This window comes from Tinamus guttatus, unplaced genomic scaffold (genome assembly GCF_059628265.1).
Source record: "Tinamus guttatus ecotype Peru unplaced genomic scaffold, ASM5962826v1 Tinamus_guttatus_pri_ptg000291l, whole genome shotgun sequence".
In the NCBI taxonomy this organism is placed as follows: Eukaryota; Metazoa; Chordata; class Aves; order Tinamiformes; family Tinamidae; genus Tinamus; species Tinamus guttatus.
The window spans coordinates 1,208,478-1,229,176 of NW_028288825.1; the positions used below are offsets into that span (position 1 = coordinate 1,208,478).

The following is a 20,699-nucleotide window of genomic DNA, read 5'->3' on the forward strand; positions in this document are numbered from 1 at the left end:
AACTCTGGGATCCCTTGCATAGCACTCCAGGACACTTCCAGGCCTTCTAGCAAGGATTGCAGGGACTCAGACTACTCAAAGCAAGAAGCACCCAGTTCCTCTTCCCTCCCTTCCTCCTCTGATGGAAATAAGGGGCTGTACTTCATTACTTATAGAAGTGATTCATGAAAAGAAAAAAAAAGACAAAGATGGAACATTATTATGGCATTTGCTTGGGCATTAGAGTAATTCTGTCTTCTTTCTAGCAGGGTTTTGAATGGTAAATGTAATGCTACTGCAATACAGCTTCACTGTCTTCCATTTTTTTTTCAATACTGCACATCAAAAGCTGCCTAGGAAAAAAAAAAAAAAAAAAGCTAAAATAGTGGTAGAAACAAGAGTCCCGGATATCAAGAGGACATCTACAAGGGAGACAGACTGAAACAAAGACAAAAAAAAAAAAAAAAAAACTCACCAACAAAACACAACAACAGAAGCCCAGCAACCAGCTGCAGAGAGAACTATCTGTGTGTCAGCCCTGAAAGCCAAATATACTTTTTAAGTATAGCTGCAATGATAGAAGGCATATGCAGTATTATTTGAAAAGGATCTGTGCTAGCATGGATTTTGCATTTTTCAATGTCAAGGATGGATATAAATAGTTCTTCTCAGTGATAGTCTTAACACTTAGTCTTAGCAGAGCTTATTATACAGAAAAACCTGAAGTTGCTGCTTTGTAACACTACCCTTTTACTGCATCAGAGTCGCTCACCTGTATGCAACCACATAAGAGGCTCTCCTTCTCACTCCCTCTTTGCTGTTCAATGCCTTGAGCCAGCCACTGTTAACAATATCAAGGCACAATTTTACTGTCACAATCTAAAATGGTGATAATTACTGCTGACATTTTCTCCACTTTTCTACTGCAGATCATTTTCTGCAGGACACAGCCTAAAACTGCTGTCTTCCAAACCCTGCTGCTACCCTGTTGCTCACCAAGCCCTGCTTGGACAACTGGAACAAATGCATTTAGGCACACAACCTTGGAGAAGTGGCTACCAGCAGGACAGGGGCTGCCAAATGTCACCCTCCTTATCCTTTGCTCTAAAGGTGGTCATTTAGAGCCTGAGCCTTGGGGCCTGCTGGCCTGAAAAAAGCAGGTTCTTACCCACTTCACCGCAGATCTCATCTGGCAGGGGGTAAAAGCAGTCAGCATCAAGCTATTCGCCACCTGGAAAACCACTGTGTAAAAGAGACAAAACAGTAAAATTTTACTCAAAATGCAAATGCGGGCATATTCTTCCATCTTTTCCATTCTGTACTATGATTATTTCACATAGTCCACAAATTAAAACAGGAGCTGCCAAATAGCTGTCCCTGCTTGAGCAGTGGGGTTGGATTAAATCTCTAGAGATCTCTTCTAATTTCAACCATTCTATGATTAAGTGGCCAAAAAGCAAGAAAATGACATAAATTGACTTGCCTTGCTTAGAACTCCAAATTGGCAAATACTTCAAGCATTAGTGACTTCATCTGATCTTAAGGCCATGCTCTTCATATTTAAAGACTATTGATGAAAATAGATTTTGATGAGCTATTATAACTTAGATAGCTGTTCTAGAGAAGCCGTCAGGAAACACAATTGGAGAAGACATTTGTTGTCTTCCCTTTTTAAAGGTAAGGCATGTCATGATTCTTTCTCTGTGGTTGGGAGTGATGTATTTACAAATCCTGGAGCCAGCAATGCATATCTGCAACACCTCTCAAGGCAAATATTTTCATTTGCAAACACCTTTTTTTTTTAACCTACAACAGTCTGCTTTGAATCCAAAAGACATTATTTTGACTAGCTGTTATCCAACTGCATGCATTTGCTATAAAAAAGTCAACAACTGCTAAAGATGTCCCAGTTTGATTTCTTTTTGCATAAATATCTTCCTGTGGCACTCTATCTAAACTACTTTTACTGAGCTCAGTGTGGCCTAGCTTGCAAGGTTGTAAGGTCTTAATAAAAAAACACTAGCAGGCTTTCTGGATTGGCACAGCACAACTGCATCAGCAATACAAGAATAAAGGTGGAAAACCCTTTAGAAACATTTGCTGGAGACAAGACCATAACATCTGATGTTAAAAAGCGCTGAGCTCCTGCTACTTCCACCTCATCTGGTGAAAATCATTTTGTAAACCTAAAACCATACTTGCACGTAATTTCATTCCTGTTATGTAATTTTACTTGGCCTAGTTGCGTACCTTTAATCTGTGCAGCTGATCTAATTTTGCTAAGCCAGGAAGGGTCACAGTGATTACATATCTCACTGTTACAGAACCATCGGGACTCCAGTTCACAAGACCATCTAATGAAGCCTCTGACCCAAAAGCACGATCTTATATTGAATTTATGCCATTCCTAACTATTTTTCAAATCTATTCTCAAAAGCTGCTGATAAGAATCCTCATCTCCCCAAGTCAGTTCCCCATAGCACTCAGCTAGCTCAAAGTGCTGAAAATTTCTTTCACTGTAACCTAGATCTCCCTTGCTGTTATTTTAGCTTATGACTTCTTGCTCTGCCCCCAGTGGACAAAGGAGAACAAATTGTTCCTTTCCTCCTGGCAGCAGCCTTTTATGTATTTGGAGACTTACTGCATTTTTCCCATGTTGTCTCAAAAGCCTCAGTAAAAATAACAGCTTTAGGACTCTGATATTTTCACCTTTTCCCCAAACGATCCCTTATTTTGTGTGTGTGTGTGGAGACCAGAACTGGATATACTCTTCTAATAAAGATTCTACATAGCTGAGTAGAGCTCAAGAAATTTTGTATATGCTTATAACTTTCTTAACCTGCATGGTCCTGGTGCAGCATTTGCCTTTTCTGCAACAAAAAGCATTACTGTTACCTGTTCAGGTTCTGAACAGCCCCTCCACCTTTCTTGCACAGCCGCTCCATCCTTTCTTGCAGAATGGTCAGTTCCCAGTTGTTCCTGTCTTGCAATTCTGAGGTTGCTCGAGCTGCTGTATTTTTTTCGTAGAGCTGCTATTCTAAACTCTAGTTCTCTGACCACAAGCCCATGCTGTCCTTTGACTTGAACGGATGATCAAATGCTGTAATTATACTCTTCAGCACTCATGAGTAACGAGCCCAGAGTAGCTCCCTGCAGTACTGATACCAAGAATATTTTTCTCAACCAGTTTTGCAGCTCCATTAGAATGATATACTCCAGACTAGTCTTCCAGTTTATTATTAGACTACGCTATAAGCCGGTGTCACAAGCCCTACTGGAAAAATACTAATAATAAAAATCAAGATACGACAGATACTGTTCCTCCCTTATCTGCAAGTCCTGTCGCACTGTCAGGAGAGGAAATTAAACTGGCTCAATTCATTCTTGACAAAGCCATACAGGCTCACATTCACCTTCTCATTTCCTTCTAGATGCTTACAAACTGTTTGTTCTTCCTAGGACTAAAAATTCAGCTTACTACACTACTGCCCCAAAGTATAGCTCTGAGTCACTCATCCCCCCACATTCCAGGCCTCACAGGCAAGGGCATTTTGTAAGTTTTACAGAAACCAGATCATCAGACCCCAACAAGCAGGCAGCTGCTCCAGGGTAATTAGGAGGAGGGCAGAGAACTGCATTTCTCCCTATGTTACACTGGAGCCAGATAGGAGGAAAGGACCTAGAGCTCCCAAATGACTCATGAAGCAACTCATTAATCCCAGGCCCAAAAAGATATTTTTAAACTCCCAAACGGGTGAGAAACACAGGGAAGGTGCAGCCCTCTCCTCTTCCCTACCTCAGCCTGAAGAAGCCAGAACAGCGTTGCCTTTTCTCCCCACAGCAACAGGGCTCTGCCCACTCCCTCACAGCTAGACGTGAGGGAGTCAACAAACAAGGCTAAAATACCTCAGAAGGGGCCCACCTCTTACCTCTTCCCAGGTAAAATTTACTTTTTTATTTTTATTTTTTCCCCAGGCCCTGAGGCTCTCATTCCAGACCGCGCATGCGCGCGCGCGCACCCTCGCCCCCCCCGCCCCAGCCGCCTTTGTGCGCGGCGGGCGCCCCGCGCAGGCGCAGCGCGACCTCCCGGCACGCCCCTCTCCCGCCCCCGCCCACCCGCCGCAGCGCGACGGCGGCGCATGCGCAGCACGCGGGGGCGGCGGGCGGGCGGCGCGCAGGCGCAGAGCGCGTTTCCTGGCTCCCTTGTCAGTGCCGGGTTCCCCCCCCCTTCCCCTTCCCCCTCGGCCTCCGCTGCCGGCCGCTCCCGCGCCCGCCGCCCGGAGCGGAGTCGCGTTGACTGACCAGAGTCCGCGAGTCCCGCTCCGATCCCGCCGCTTCAGGTGAGTCCCGCGCCGGCGGCGTCGGCCCGACACCCGCCGCGGCGGACGGGGCCGCGCCGGTGCCGCGGGGATGGCGGCGGCGGCGGGGGGTGGAATTTACCTCAGCGTGGACGGGGGAGGGGCGCGCCCCGCCGTTACGGCGGGAAACGGGGCGGGAGGTGGGGGGGCCGCGGCGGCAGCTCCGTGCGCTGCCCTGAGGGGACGGCGAGGGCCGGGCCCTGCGTGGGGCGGCGGCAGCGCCCGGCCCCCTCCCGCCGCCCCGGTCCCAAGGGGGACCCTGTGTGAGAGCCCCCTCTCCTCTCCCGGGGGAGCAGCTGATTTGGAGGAGGGTGACAGCGCCAGGAGGAGGGGACAGAGAGCCTTAATTACTTCATAGAATCATAGAATCAAAGAATGCTTAGGGTTGGAAGGGACCTCTAGAGATCATCTAGTCCAACTCCCCTGCACACGCAGGGTCACCTAAAGCACATGGCACAGGACTGCGTCCAAGCGGGTTTCGAAGATCTCCAGAGAAGGAGACTCCACAACCTCTCTGGGGCAGTTGGAAATAGGCAGGGATTGCAGTTATCCCACGTGCCATCTCAGGATCCCAATGCCTGCTTGGCCGGAGATAGCCTAATACCAGCCTTTCTTACCCCAAAGAGCAGTGACAGCAGCCGAGTCGTGTCCTTCCCAAGCGCCATCCTTTCAGCCTCCGTGCACAAGGAGCTTGTGCTGGACAAGCGTGCAAGATTTCCATATTTTTGTGCTTATGCTCAAGGACACTTATTCCCCACTTGGAAGAATAAAATAAAATATTAGGAATACCTGCACTAAGTATTTTGCTAACAAAGTTGGCTTTAAAGTATGTCTCTCCAGTGAGAGATCCTGAGACCTCCTGGCTCCAGGAGGGTGTTGAGGGTTTTACTACGTACCAGTTCCATCAAGACTCAGAGCAATTAGTATATTCGGTAGTGAAGTTGCTAGTTTAATCTTTTTTTTGCCTCACGTTGATAAGAAATACATATAGCTGGAAGATTTCATTACGATTTCTCTACCTAAAGAAAACAATGCTGCAAGATCGGACAAGAAAAATTGTAGTGCTTTTTGAGGTTATCATCACTACTTTTTTAATGAGCTTGTGACCAAACCAAAACAGGAAGCTGTTGCTTGATATTGTGCTTGAGAAGTTTATTAGTGAGCAAGGATGGATCATCTCTCTTGTCGGGATAAAAGTTTTTGGAACCACCAGTAGGTTAGTAAGTTTAAAAAAAAAAAAAGCCTCAACTAGATATTATTAGGATGGGACTGTGTCATTTATACATAGCAGTAATCTGTGGAGAAAATACCAGGACAGTATTAGAAAGTGTTTCGAAATAGCTACGTTCCTTGGGGGGGTGGGGGATTGGATGTTTTTACGTTTTTATTTCGGAAAGAGTAGAAAAGGCTGAGCATTCCTTGTTGGTAGAACAGCTCTTCAACTTTTCCTGTATATGGAAATGTGCTGCTACTGCACGTTGGCAAGTACGAAAGCAAGATCGTGGAAAAAGCAATTTGCAGACATGTTTTGCTTACATTAACACATGGAATCTCAAATCATGGCTGTCCAAGGTCAAAGGTAACTCAGATTATGTCAACATTCTCACATTAATTAAAACTACTTAATTATTTTGCTTAGCACTGCATATATTTAATAATTTGGTTTGGTCTGCAGAATATGATTATTACCAGAATAATAAAATTCGGTCAGTTAAAATTATGGACTGGATTTAAGGCTCATACATAGCTGAATATTATAATTGAAGTGTACTTTGGAAGCAATTTTCAGTCTTATTTCTTTAAAACAGCAGTGCTTGATTTATTCAGAGAAAAAAAAAATCCACCTATTTGCATTGGTGGGGTGCAGTATTATCTCCTTCAGGATTCAGCACTTTCAGCCTATGTGTTATACTCGTGGTATGATAGTAACTGCTAAACTCAGTAAGAACTTACTCATCTTCCATTCACTCCTGGGTTTCTGTTGGGTTGCCATTCATTTCCTGTTTGCCTCCAAATTCCTACCTTGCCTGACGTCCCCACCCTCCGCTAACATGGCCATACTTGGGTATGTTGTAATTTCGGGCTATAATGGGTGTGGATATCTTGGAATGACATCACAGAGATTTCTCTTTTTAGATGTATATGTAGAGGTAAAAAGACTTTGATCCATCAGCCAAGAATAAATTGCTATGAAATTTTGGTGGAATATATGGAAGGAGGAAGGAATTGGCAGGACTCTGTTGTATCTATTGAACTATGCACATTTTAATTATTACAGGTGACCTTGAGCTGTTATGATGTTATCTTCCATCCATTTATGCTGCTGTTGATTCATATGAGACAGAGAATATGATAAGAGATTTTAAGCTGGTTTGTAATTGCTGGCCAGTGCATCTCCAGTTGCAGATGTTGAGGGCTGTCTCTTTTGATGTGGTTGTAAGCTGAAGAAAAAAATGAGTATCTAGCTTTTTGTAAATATTTTATTTTCTTAAAGAAAAGACTAATTTAGCTTGTTCTCTTGGTGTTTGAATCTCTTGGGGAAGAAAACATAACTAGAGCAGTTGAATGCCAGTATTAATGTGAAGAAATCAGTCATTAGTTAATTTCTAATTTTAGTAGTTTTTCCCTAGGATACATATAAATGGTTTTATCTAATATCTCAGCAGGCTATAGTTGTATATTAATGTTGTGGACATGTCAATTTAATCTCCTGATAGATTAAGAAGAAGATTTATTGAGGTGCTGCTTGTGCGCCTTAATACACATCAGGGATTGAGTCAATTCACTGAGATATGTACTTAGAGTTTTTTTTTTTTAATATTCTAATATCACAGTAAAATTACAAGGTTTGTTAGACTTGATGAGAAATTGACTCTCACCTCTGAGGAGATACTAAGAAGCTATAGGATATGCCTTTTAGGGCAATTGCCATAGTAATTAGTAAATAGTATAATAAGAAGAACACTTAAAATTCATCTGCTTCCTAAAGTTAGCAGGGCATATGGCAAAAGCAGCCTTTTAGCACTCATGTAGCTACTGAGGAAGTTGTTCATCTTCTGTATTATATAAGGTATAATACTGTAATACTGGACTCAGCCTCAACAAATGTTAAAGACTTTTTTTATTTTCTTAATACTTAATCTGATTTTAAAGTGTTGTTGTTTTCACTTTTACATCTTTCAGCTTTTTCAATTTTTAAAACATAGGAATAACTCTTAATTCAGAATGTCTCTACATCAGTTTTTACTAGAGCCAATCACCTGCCATGCATGGAACAGAGATCGTACCCGTAAGTAATTTCTGTTTTTGCTTATTATATTCTATTGACTATCAGTGCATGATCTTGTAATGTTCTGGATCATGTTTAGAGGAGGTGTGGTCAAGTATACAGTGCCGCATGTTAAATGCTCAATTTATAATCCAAAATCTTCCAAATCTACAGTTTTCTATATCCATCCTGGAACTCTGGCCCATGAGTGAATGTAGTTTTACTAGTGTTCCAAAAGGTTTTTTTTCCTATTGATCTGAATCTGCATGACAGTATGGCTAGGTTCTTATTCCCCCCCTTTTTTTTTTTTTTCCTTCCACGCCTCAAAGCCAACCCTTTTTTAAAATAGCCTAATTCTCTGCTAAAGCTTGGTTTCTGATGTTCAAAATATGCTGTACTTTTGTTGAGCATACTCAAAGCCGTGCTATGACAATAATTATTTCACGTTATCCTGGAATGTTGTCTTCTGGTTTACAAAACAGATGTAATGCTCAGAAATTTGAGAATAGAGATTATATTTTTGGAAAGTCTTTCCCAATAAAGCATCTGGTATTAAAAAAAAATCTTCTTTACTACTGGGTTGTTTGTTGTCTCCCTGCAGAGATTGCCATTAGCCCTAATAACCATGAAGTCCACATCTATAAGAAGAGTGGGAACCAGTGGGTAAAAGCCCATGAGCTAAAGGAACACAACGGACACATTACAGGTGAGAAAGAATATATTGTGCCAGGCTAAGGACATTCTTAAATTTTGTCAGTCTCCTCCTTCTCCCACTCTGAGTACCTGAACAGGAAATCTGAAGTGTTGACTAAATACATATCTCCATAATTGTCATTCTCACTTTATGGAGAGCTTTGTAGCATTTCCCTGCACTGCGTGCAACAAATGTTAGTGGAAAAAGAAAGGCTTTGAGCCTTTTTTTGAGTGTCTTTTATTTATTTTCATCCATAATAACATAATGAGAATCAATTTTCAGTCTTCTCAAGTAATCCAATTGTGTCACAAGCTAAGTGAAAAAGAAGTAAGCAAAAAATCTGTACTAAAATTCTGTTGAAGAGGTAAATGACTTTTATACCTGTGCTTTAATTTTATGGCAAAGTAGATATACTACAGAAAGTTAAGCCCATTTTTATTTTGATCTTTTACATTCACGTCTAATCTAGTATTCTGTTTGACCTGCAATTTTATGCTGTTCTTTCAGTTTGTATTATCAGAAACCTGTGCTACTGCGGAAATTATACATCATAGAAGTGAGTGAGGAGATGTTAGAGGCAGTGATGGTTAGCAGCTTGATAGCTCAATGATGGGACTTTTAGTAGACTTCTTAGAATTGTGAGTGTATAAACCTCTTCCACATTTAAATTGTAATCTTTGAGCTTTGGCATTAATATCCTGTCTAAACAAATGCTGCTGTCAATTCTGATCAATTTACTCTTCAAATCTTCTTCAGGTTCAGGAGGAGACTATGTTACTCATACTTCATATCTAATACTTTTTCCAACCCTGATAGCTGGAAATATGCTTTTCAATAAAAATGTAGTTCTAGGATAAAATTCCGCTTACATAAGTCCAAAATTGACCATTTCAGGACTCAAAACAAGTGAGTATATTTTAATACAGACCCAGAAAATCTGTAGATCCAGAATGAAAATGTAAGGACTACCGGGCTGAGACACAAGGTGTTGTGTTTAAAATAGAATTGTCCTGTGTGGTAGTCTTTTAACTTGCTGCCTGTTTTTTCTTGGTGGTATTTTTTGTAAGGACTTTATTCTCTAAATAAATGAAAGTAAGTAATAAAAGCACTTTCCCAAACCAGCAATATATATATATATTTTCTGTTTTCAACTCACTAATGCGTAGAAGCATCTGCCCAGAGAGAGTTTGCAGGAACTTTGTGCAATTTATCTGGTTCTTGCTGTTAGAGAGCACAACTGCTCGTGCTCTTTTGTAGAGAGTCACTTGGATTGAATTTACAAATGACATGTCATTCCCCAAGGGCTCATCTCCACTCTTTTTTTGTACCTGCTGGCATTAGAGAGAAACCAAATATTCATGACTTGGGAAAATACCCCTCTCTCCTTGGCATTACATATATCTTTGGAATACTAAATGCTGTGCTGCACTTCAGAAGAAGACTTAGGCTATGGTTAGACTCCGGAGACAAACTGATCAATCTACTCACTGCCTCAGAGAGGAGTGATTCTGCTGCTGCACCTGTAGCTTCTCATCACAAGGGACAAGGTCCTTCGTCTTGCCTTCCCACATCCTGAGTGTGAGGCCTGTAGCAGGCTGCTTCAATTCACTTTCTGAAGAACATTAATCACTTTTTGCTGGGTTAGTTTTCTACAAAGTTGAAAAGCAGAATGCACTGCAAAGGTCTTCTGTCAGTACATAGAGACTGAAATTCTAACCAGCAAAAAAAATAGTATTATCTAAACTTTTAGACCATGACTGTGATCTGGCAGCAAATAAACAGCTATGATAGAGATTTATGCCTACTTCTAGAATTGTTGGGCTTTAGCTATTGAAAAAGGAGCCTCTTGCAGAAATCAGTGATCTAAAGGAGAGGGCTGGCAGAGGGATCTTAATCTGCAGAGCTCCACCTGTTGGTCAACTTTCAGAGGTGTCTTCCTTAGGCAAATCATCTGTGAAATCTGGAAATTTGAGGTCTGCAATTTTGATGAAAGCTGGAGAGAGAAACTAATACCCATAACAACTTTTTAAAAGTGCCTGGAGAGTAAGTGACCAAAGGGAATGCTAACGTAGCATCAACTGTCTTTGTGGTAGAAGTCTGTGACGATTGTTTCTAATTTTGGCTTATTGTAGGACAAACAGTATGAAGGGAAAAGATTATTAATATGAGGTTTAAATTGCAGGTATTGACTGGGCTCCCAAAAGCGATCGAATTGTAACTTGTGGTGCAGACCGTAATGCCTATGTGTGGAGTCAGAAGGATGGTGTATGGAAGCCAACCCTTGTGATCCTGAGGATTAACCGTGCAGCCACCTTTGTGAAATGGTCTCCCTTGGAGAATAAATTTGCTGTAGGAAGTGGAGCTCGACTTATATCTGTGTGCTACTTTGAATCTGAAAACGATTGGTGAGCTGTTTAAATTTGTTTTCCATTTATATCTTTAAGATTTGCTTGGGAAAGCGAAAGCCTGGAGTTTAGTGATGGCACTTAGTGTACTATTCTACTGATTTCTGAAGTCCTCAGAAATATGAGAGGGCTAGGTCTTATCAGTCCTGTGAGGGACTTCCTGTATCCTTGGAGGGAAAAAAAATAATAATTCTGTACTCTACTATAGCACCTAAAGGGCCTTGGACTTGGTCTGTTTTCAGGTTATGCATATCAGCATGGGTGTGTTTTTGCTCTTCTAGAGCAAATTTTGCAGAGCAGAAATATCTCTGCTACAAGTGAATAATGTAGTTTAAAAAGACAAATATTTCATTTCTCCTAGTTGAATGAAGAAAGTGTGATCTGGTCTTTCTTCCATATTATTTATATTGGACCACTTCTTGTCATTAAATTATTGAAATCTGTGATTTATCTCCAGGGTGGTCCATTTAGCAGAGATTGAAACTGGTAGTCTCCCTGCCCCGTATTCTGCCATGCATTCTCATTAGACTTCATAGATTTCATACAGGACTATTAGAAATATTTCTACCATTAACATTTTTCTTTTTGGATCTTAAACTTAGCATTTTTTATTTTAATGGAGTTGTCATTGGAGATGTTTTTACCATGTCATCTGTTAATTAAATCAGTATGTTAAGTATCAATTATTTTGTGTTGTATAAACACGCATAAAAACACAGGTTTCTCTGCCCACCATTCTGTATGTAGCCTTCCGCGTGGAGATGGTAAACAATGAGACAATCTATAAAATTCATTTTAAAGATTGTCTTGAACTTTCTGCTTTCCAATATTTTGGTTGTTGACGGTTTCTCTGGCCCACTTGTCTGCAGAAGAATCATAAAAGCAGTGCTGCTTAGCTCTGTAGTGTGGTCAAAATGGAGCTGCTGTTTGTGGGATGTAAGGAACCAGGCAGTTAGTATGCCAAATTAGGGAGTTCAGTCTGCTATTTTGTAAAAATTGGCTGGAAGGGTGATAGTATTCACATGAAGAGATATGGATATATATTTAACATGAATTTGTTTATAGTGTTTTAAATTTTAGACTATAGACAGGAATCTGCAATCTTTCCAAATTCCTTTAGATGGTCTTATAGATGTGAGACTTGGGCATACTGTGAGTTTTCTTGCAAAACTGGCGTGTTCGGTCATTGTGTAGGGATTATGTTTTTTTATAGAACATATTTCATGGTGTGAGAGACTCTGAAATATTTTTGTATACATTTTATTTCTTTATTTAGGTGGGTGAGCAAGCACATTAAAAAGCCCATTCGTTCCACTGTCCTTAGCTTGGACTGGCACCCCAATAATGTTTTGTTGGCTGCTGGATCCTGTGACTTCAAGTGCAGGTGAGAGAAAATAAAACATATGTAAATGAATTTGGGTTACTGGTTTAAATTAGTTAGTAGCACAAGTGTGTTAATCATGCATGTGTCATCAGAAGAGAAGACAGCTCATCACTTGCTAATGCTGTTACTAAAATAAAATACCTAGCTTAAAAGGTTTGGCCTTTGGTACCACTACATGCAGACTTTGGTCTGTGAATATTTCTCTGTTGAGGAATCCGTGTGAATATAACAAAATCATAGGTTCTTTAGTAGCAATGCACTGGAGTACTACTATTTTATATGTGCTAAGTGCTTAGATCCACTTGGGCTGGAATTCAGCTAGTAAGTGCTATCTTGTAGAAAACCACCACTGCCAGGTAGGATAAATCTTGCAAGTTGCTCTGTTTTGAGCAGCTGCGGTCATTGCAGTGAGGTTTGCATGAAGACCAGTCTGCAGAGTGGTTGACTTTTTAAATTCATGCTTTACTTAATCATGTGTGCCTTGAGTGATAATGGAAGATACTTTTTTAAAGCAGAATTTTCCATTACGTGAAAGGGTAATTTTAAGCTTCAAAATCTGTACTAAAAATTACTAAGAGGTGGGATGGGAAAGTGGGACCAAATATTAAGTTCCTTGTTTCAGAATGAAACACATAACTCTGAAGACTTGATCATTCATTAGATGTGAAACTAAAACTGGTCAAGAGGAGAGTTTTCTCCATTCTGTGCCTTATCTCCATTTCTAATTAGATAATCTGTACATATCCACTTCCTATCCTGGAAATGTAATGCGGAAAGTACTCGTTGATCTTCCAGAAGCAACTGCTTTTCACATGTGAATTTCTTTTCATCAAGCATCTCAGGACTCTGGCCTTAAGTCAGCTGATATGTGTATCTGTCCCTTCACATTTTCAGCTTTTTTTTTTTGTGTTCCAGTGTATTGTTGTGTGCATTGGATCCCTGATTATCTCTTCTTTCCACTTTTGATGGAGAAGTCTTATTTGAATCATTTTCTTTTTGTGTTTTTTTGAGGTTTTGTTTGTTTGTTTTAAGAAAAAAAAGTTCAAGATGATGTTGAATCACTTTCTTCCAAGTGTTTACTAGAAGACTTGCTTTGTCCTTTGTTTCCTGTCAGAAAACTCTCTGACCTGCATCTCATTTCTCTGAAAATGGTATATATTAAAAAATGGATTTTGGTAAAGCATTTTGGGAAACTTTCTGCTCTTGTTTAAAACTTTAGGATGAATCATTTAATAATCTTGCCTCTTCTATGATAGAAATCTCCATACAGAAATATTATTAGCTAACAAAGAAAGGAAGGAAAATTAATGGAGATGGGTACTGCTTTTATGATTATATTGCTTCCTCAATCCTATGAAAGACTTTTCTCTTTGTTGAAGACAAACAAAGAGCTTTACAATTCCAGTTCCAGGGAATGTCCAGTTGGATATTAAAGATAATAAAGATACCCGAGCCTGAAGTATGCATCAGTTCTGATAGATGGTCCTGAAGAAAATTATGAAATGGATCAGCCAAAGCCACTTCCAGCTAATAAGCAGCTAAGTGGGAGGCGTTTTGGAAAAAGAATGGAATCCAGGTTGATAGGCAGTCAGCAAAGTGACTGGCCTAGATGAGCTCCTCTTACATCTGTCTTTAGGAAAAAAATATATATGTGTATGTATGTATATATCTAATATTACCACAAAGGTACGAATTTTATATTCTTGCTGGGACACTGTTGCTGTGGGCATAAAAGCCATTTTCCAATGTCCTTTGAAGGCTGGGGTCTTCAGTCTATTTTTTTGTTTGTTTTAAAATACAGAGAGACTTTAGTAAAGTGAAAATAATATATATATATATATATATATATATAAATATATATATATATATATATATATACACACACACACACATATATATATAATGTATGTATACCAGTAGCTATCTCCTAGGTCTCTCACTACTGAGGAACTGTTTTTTTCTGCCTTGTGTGAAAGGCTGTTGCTTTAAATGTCTTGTCCTATTTCCATACATTAAAGAGAACCATTCTTTAAAATTAAGTTTGTTGAAGGATTATCATTAAATTAAAATTAAACTGATATGGCCACCTATAAATTCATACTTAATCCTCTGAAAATAAGTACCTAATATAGCTGCAGTAGAACCTTTTTCTGTTCCAAAATGGTCAACTTTTATCTGAATAATCTGAATATAGGTCTTTTTTGTGAAGAACATACTGTACACCTAAAGAATGTTAAAGGAGGCGGGGGGGAGTAATGTTCCCTTAAACTCACTATAAAATAACTGTTTGCTTTTAACTATAATCATGGATGTCCGATCATTCCTTTTTCTTTTATATTGGCATATTTCTCTGGTAGTAGTTGATGTAGTTCATTTGCTCCTCCTGTTCATGGGCTCTTATCCTATGTTTGTGACGTCCCAGTAACTTCCATGGTAACAGTCAAGAACACCATATTGTGGCATGTCTGAATCATGCAGAAAGAATTTGATGAAAGGGGGAGGCTTTCTATTTAAGCATACCTAGAAAATTGTAGTGCTGGGGAAAAGAGCTGTAAAAACATTGTGGTATTTCAGGTTTTTGAGGCATTCTTTCAGTAATGAGCCAGAATAAGGTAGCACAGAGCCTCTTTGGCATTTGAACACCAGTTTTCTTTCTCTGAAATCCTACGAAAAGGTGAATGTTCTTAAAACATGGGTAATTTTGTAGGTGTTTGTATTAGCTGCTAATTACATATTGTAACTCTTAGCTTTTCTCTAACTGAGTAATTGACTCTGAGGGTCATTAACACTGCAGAAGGATGAAAGGGAGAGCCTAGCACAGTGAAAAATGCAAGTACAATACATGTTTTAATGCCACCTTCTGGAAAAAGAGAGAGAAACAGCATATGACATTTATGAGAAGCCCATATTCATTACACCCTTTGTACTATTTCTTTCTCTCTGTGTACTGACGCTTCCCAGGCAGTAGTTGCTTGCTATTTAAAAATACTGTAGTGGTTTATTTTAATAGAATTAGAATGTATGTAGTTCCTTCCAGTGTGAAATAGGCAACTCCCAGGAGTTTTTTTTTCTCTTTATATTCATGCTGATTTTTTTTCCTTTGCAGGGTTTTTTCTGCTTACATTAAAGAAGTCGATGAAAAACCAGCCAGTACACCCTGGGGCTCCAAGATGCCTTTTGGGCAGCTGATGTCAGAATTTGGGGGCGCTGGAAGTGGCGGATGGGTGCACAGTGTCAGTTTTTCTGCCAGTGGTAACCGCCTAGCCTGGGTCAGTCATGATAGTACGGTGTCAGTTGCTGATGCCTCAAAAAATATGATGTGAGTATGGGCTTTTTGTTAATTATTACCTGAGAATTTTAGATAATATAATTTAAATTTCTTAAGCATGTCATCTATGAAGGTACAGTCATTTGCTTTGGAAGTAAAAAATGTGTTGTGCTTTGGTCGGCGGGGAATCGGTATTTCCTCGTAAATGGGTCCAAGAGGCTTGGAGAAATATGTCCATAACTCCATAACTACCAAGGCTTTGTCCTACCAGGGGTCTGGAAGATAAGTTATTCATTTCATGAAATCTCAGTTCTGTCCTTTAGCCTTAAGACAATCTTGTTCCAAGTCTCTGATGGCAAAAGTTGTATAAATAGTTGTATAAATTGCCGGCTAAGGATTTCATTAGGTATAAAGTAATCTAGAAATCCTAGGAAAATTTTAGCCTTTTAGTTAGTTCTTATTTATTATAGAGTCACAAGAGGTAACATGCAGGTTTTATCCTCTTAAAGACATGACATTAAGTGCTGAAACTTCAAGTGTATTTTATATTAGAAATGAAATTAATAACTTCCTCAATTTGAACCTTTTCAGTTCCAATGCTCTTTTAAAACTATTGCTATAGTTTACACACAGAATGCTAACTGATCTCGGCCTTTCATCTGCAAGATTCATGTTTGATACAGAACTTCCAGGGCACTGCCTTTGCGTTAAAACTTCCTTTATTACAAATTCTGACCTTCTGGTGTCACTTCAGGACAACAGCTGAGCTACACTGACTTTTCCAATAATCCATGTCTGGGAACAGTCTCTTTTATGTTCTATTACAGTCAAAGATGAGAGGTTTCAATGAAGTCCTTTAACAAATGTTCTTGTGTTCAGGGTTTCGCAGCTGAAAACAGAGTTCCTCCCACTCCTGAGTGTGTCATTTGTCTCTGAGAACAGCATGGTGGCAGCTGTAAGTGCCTTATTTTCTCCTTGTAGAGTGTTACAATATTTTGGAGAGGGAGAAACAGCACACTACATTGCAAAGTTAGTAGCAGAAACCTCTTCAGGAGTGTCAGCCTTTGCATTTCTGCAATTAAAAGTATTAGAAAGAAGCTCTCCTTGTGTTTAGGTGGTTGTGTTTCTTGACACGCTTTCATGATGTCTGGTTGCAGGGTCACGATTGCTGCCCGATGCTCTTTAACTGTGATGACCGTGGCTTGCTGACCTTCATTTCCAAACTAGACATTCCAAAACAGAGCATCCAGCGCAATATTTCCGCCATGGAACGCTTTCGAAACATGGATAAAAGAGCCACTACAGAAGATCGTAACACTACCTTGGAGACACTGCACCAAAACAGTATAACGTGAGTGTCTTGGCAGTCGAAGTGAGGGGAAGGAGCTGTATTTCAAGCTCCTTTGGGAGTTTGAATTTGCCCTGCCAGCTATCAATTCCTGCAGCTTGCATGGAAACTGGTAAAATTAATCATTAACCTGCATTCATGCAATCTCTGTTTGCTTTTGTTTAATGTGTTCAGTAACTTGAACATTGCCAATCTTACCAAATATGTAGAGAGTTGACAAAATCCAGTCAGCAGACTTCACCTGAAACAAGCCTATGTACCAACTTACTATTTCAGGTGTTACTTACATGTGTGTGTATGAATGATTCTGGTTAATCAAATGAAATATTATGTTTGAAAGAGCCCATAAGATGTTAACATTCCTGGAGCAATTTGCTTTTATCCAGGAAATGTTTAGACTACAACCACCACGCGCTAAAAGAACTTTTGGCATCCTTCTCTTTGCTTACTTTTCTGAAGCATTCCACCAAAAATCTAGGATAAAATATGCTATCCTCATGTCTCTCTTTAGGAGAGTGGGAGTTGAATTCTGCCCAAATTTCCCTGCTTCCTGGCTCCCTGGAATGGGTGTCTGTCTTACAACTATCACTCTCTGTTTTCAGCCAAGTGTCTATTTATGAGATAGACAAACGAGATTGTCGTAAATTCTGCACCACTGGCATTGATGGAGCGATGACCATCTGGGATTTCAAGGTAGGCTTTTGCTGCTGTGTGTGTGGACTGCACGTGCTCATGGTTTTGTTAATCTCTTGCCTCAGCTGCTGGGGCTCAGCCCTAATGCCAGTTGTATTAGCACAAGGAAATCTGGGATATTCAAGACCATTAACAAGCTCCATAAGGAAGACAGAGCTAAGGTTTAGCATAAATGCAGATATACTTTGCTTAGCAGATGGTCATAATCCACACTTTTTTAATTGGCTCACTTACATTCCTGTAGGAATCCTGCTAATTCTTTCCGTTTTATGACCTCTGTCATGACCACAGTGAGGCTAGAACGATCACTGGTGCAGCAAGACCCGCTGTCTCTTCTTGCTCCTATGCCTTTGGACTCCCTGTCTTTCTCAAGACAGAGTCATACACTCGATTAATTGATAGAAATAGTAAGAATTTACCTAAAACAATTAGGAAATGCAGCAAGTGATGCAAGAAGGCGCCCAGGCACTTGCCCTGTTGGGACTGGCCAACAGAGGTCTCTGCTCACCTGCCAAGCTTTGCTTACAGCTGTACATGGGCTTTTAGGGGCAGAATTTGTACTCCAGTAAGGCCTGAAAGCAGGGACAGAGGCTAAGAAAGAAGCAGAAACTGTAAATCGTATTAGTCAGTTTGTGGGGGAAAGGAGGGGAAGTCATTCGCCTGTTTAGGCAGGAGTTTGGAATGAATAATCATAGTGGTCTCTGGCCTCTGGGTGCATGTCTCAACCACCCTCTTCATTTTGCTCCTCTTTTAGTGTCAGCCTTTTCACGGAATTGTTTGACATAGGATATGGTAGCAGTTTGTGATTAAGATTTTCTCTCTTTCAAGACCTTAGAGTCCTCTATTCAGGGTCTACGAATCATGTAGAGATGGATCTCCGTGATCTAGCAGGGCAAACTGCTTGACCGAATGCAGCTCCCACATCTGCACAGACTCAAAAAGGGAGGAAGAAGGCAGAGTATTTGGAAACACTGAGAAAATACAGCTTGGCAGATTTTCTTTTGAATCTAAATTTGGTGAATTGTGTTGGTTTCAAAATCAGCTGTGATTGTTCTTTTTATTTTATTTTTTTTCGGTTGGTTGTTTCATTCCATTCTTTACCAAAGCTGCTCCTTAAGTAGTTTATTGCAGGAAGTTATGAATCACTAACTTAAAAGGGGAATTTTATGTAAATTGTCTGCTAGAAATAATAATAATAATAATAAAAAAGAAAAAAACAGATCGTTTCGTGTTTTGATTCTTACTGACAGTTTGAAAAATGAATGCTGTAGGAAGAAAAACAGATTAATAGGGTAAAAACACCTGAACTGATTTTTCTGGCCTCAAAAGGGGAAGAGTTCATCCTAACAGAAAGTTCACAAATGAAGATGAACCGGCTAGACTTCTTTTAGGGAAATTACTCCCTTGGAGAATGTGGTAATTTTGGATGATGTGTGATTTTTGTCCTACTGACTCCTCATTCTGTCTGCCTGCCATTGAATCCAGTAATCTAGTAAGAATAACAAATTAAACCAGATGTCTTTTTCATTCAGTTTGGTGGCTCGTAGTTCTCTGAAGGCAAATGACCGGAGTTATTTGTAGTGGCTTTTATGATCTGTGCAGAGGCTCCTCACTGTGCAGTGCCTGGCGTACAGAATGGGAGAGCACGGGCAGAAAGTGAGGCAAAAATTTGCTGAGCCAAATCTTAGCAGGATAATTTAGAAACAAGTCACTTTGCAAACCCATGCAGCCGCAGAGGCCTGCATGTCTTGTTAGAGCTGAGTGTTCTGCAAATAAAACTCTATATTTATAACGACCAGGAAGAAATTAAGTACATCTTACCCGAGTGAAGAGCACACAGTGGCTTCAGTCCTTCGTCCAGGTGACTGCATCTTTTGAAGTCCAGAGGGTTTGTTGCTGCCTTGGTGCTTGTTCCAGGCTGTGCTCTGGAGAGGATGATGTGGCTTCACGAAGCTTCAGACTTTTTCATTTCATTTTTGAAAATGCAGAAGTGTCTTTGAAGAAAGCAACGTTGACTAAATTTACCACTTCCTCTGGAACCAGAATGTTTCTTCAGCCCTGGGTGATTGAACTGGAGGCTGAAAGAGAAGCCCACAAAGCAGCCAAGTCCTGCTGTGTTTCTGTAAGTGAACAATGTCCATCAGAGGAGGATCATTTTCAGGTACAAAGTTTGCTGGATGCAGAGGATTGGCTGTTTTCAGTTCCTCCCATTTTTATTTTGTCTCTATCTCTTCCTCTGGCAGTCAAGTGTGGTTTTTCAATTTCCCCTCCCTTCTAAACATAAAATAATGACTGTTTAATGACCTCTTACTCATCATCTGGTGACTTGTGTATAACTTTTACGATGGGTTTATTAGCTCAGATATAATGTCATGCTGATGTAGTAAAATGTCTCCTGGATCAAAGTGACACTGTCAGCCAGCGTGGAGGATGAACGGAGCAGCTTGATTTGTTTCTGTCCTTCTGTGCAGGCATGTCATTAGATGCTTATGTCTCTCAGAAAGTTACGATTTTGTTTCTGAAGTTGCATTGAAAGTGTGATGCTTTACTTAAGAAAAATGTTTAAAAAGCTGTGTTCTGAAACGTATGGCCCAAATACTACAAGAGGATGGAAAAATCATCAAATGAGAGAGCGCAGAAAATGAGTCTTTACATTTTGGGCTGTTTCTGCATTAAAGATCTAGCGAGGGTAAAACGAGCCTTTTAGCTCCAAAAAGCCAACAAAGTGACATTGGAAAGAGAAGTGTCTATGCGAGAAGTTAGAGATTGCCAACAGATGGGGAATATTTACCCTGGAAAAGAAGTGAGCAGGGGGAATAAAAACACTCATCCCTTAAGGCCTGATCTGACTTGAAGCCGCTTGACGTGCAGCAGAGGGGGAAGAGCTCAGGGACAACCCGAGATGGCAGCTTCCCGGATTCCCGGCCGTTTATCCCATCTGGAAGGGCTGCCACCCAGCCCTGCAGCCCGTTTGGAGGTAGGTGCTGCTTTGCCTGCGGGGTTTCCTTCACCTCCTCCCCGTGTTCTCTGCCCGCGGCGGGTACGGAGGCGCTGGGAGCGCTCGGCTCGCTGCACCGCGCTGGGAGCGCGTTCCTCACAGGGGATGCATGGGCTGCCGCTGCTCTCGAAGGCAGAGCGCGCGCTGCAGCTCACAGTGCAGCTCACGGTGCAGCTCACACTGCAGCTCATGGTGCTGCTCATGGTGCAGATCACACTGCAGCCTGTGGTGCAGCTCACACCGCAGCTCGCGGTGGCTGCAGCCTTAATTAAGGAGCGCCGCAGGCTGCGTGTGCTCCATGTTA

General features: G+C 40.7%; 1 protein-coding gene across 3 annotated transcripts; it reads left to right on the forward strand.

Annotated features, from left to right (window-relative positions):
- The first annotated feature begins 4,171 nt into the window (after nucleotides 1–4,171).
- ARPC1A (actin related protein 2/3 complex subunit 1A) lies at nucleotides 4,172–18,340 on the forward strand. Of its 3 annotated transcripts, none has more exons than XM_088527739.1 (10): nucleotides 4,172–4,319; nucleotides 7,521–7,626; nucleotides 8,207–8,311; nucleotides 10,482–10,704; nucleotides 11,981–12,088; nucleotides 15,195–15,407; nucleotides 16,236–16,311; nucleotides 16,514–16,707; nucleotides 17,307–17,397; nucleotides 18,226–18,340. In XM_088527739.1, exons 2-10 carry the CDS (start codon nucleotides 7,563–7,565, stop codon nucleotides 18,262–18,264), a joined length of 1,113 nt encoding a protein of 370 aa, XP_088383865.1. In that variant the 5' UTR covers nucleotides 4,172–4,319; nucleotides 7,521–7,562; the 3' UTR covers nucleotides 18,265–18,340. The 3 variants fall into 3 exon arrangements, with proteins under 3 accessions (XP_088383865.1, XP_088383866.1, XP_010214119.1); XM_088527740.1 differs by lacking the exon at nucleotides 4,172–4,319 and adding an exon at nucleotides 5,769–5,916; XM_010215817.2 differs by lacking the exon at nucleotides 4,172–4,319 and having other exon boundaries at nucleotides 7,440–7,626.
- The last annotated feature ends 2,359 nt before the right edge of the window (nucleotides 18,341–20,699 follow it).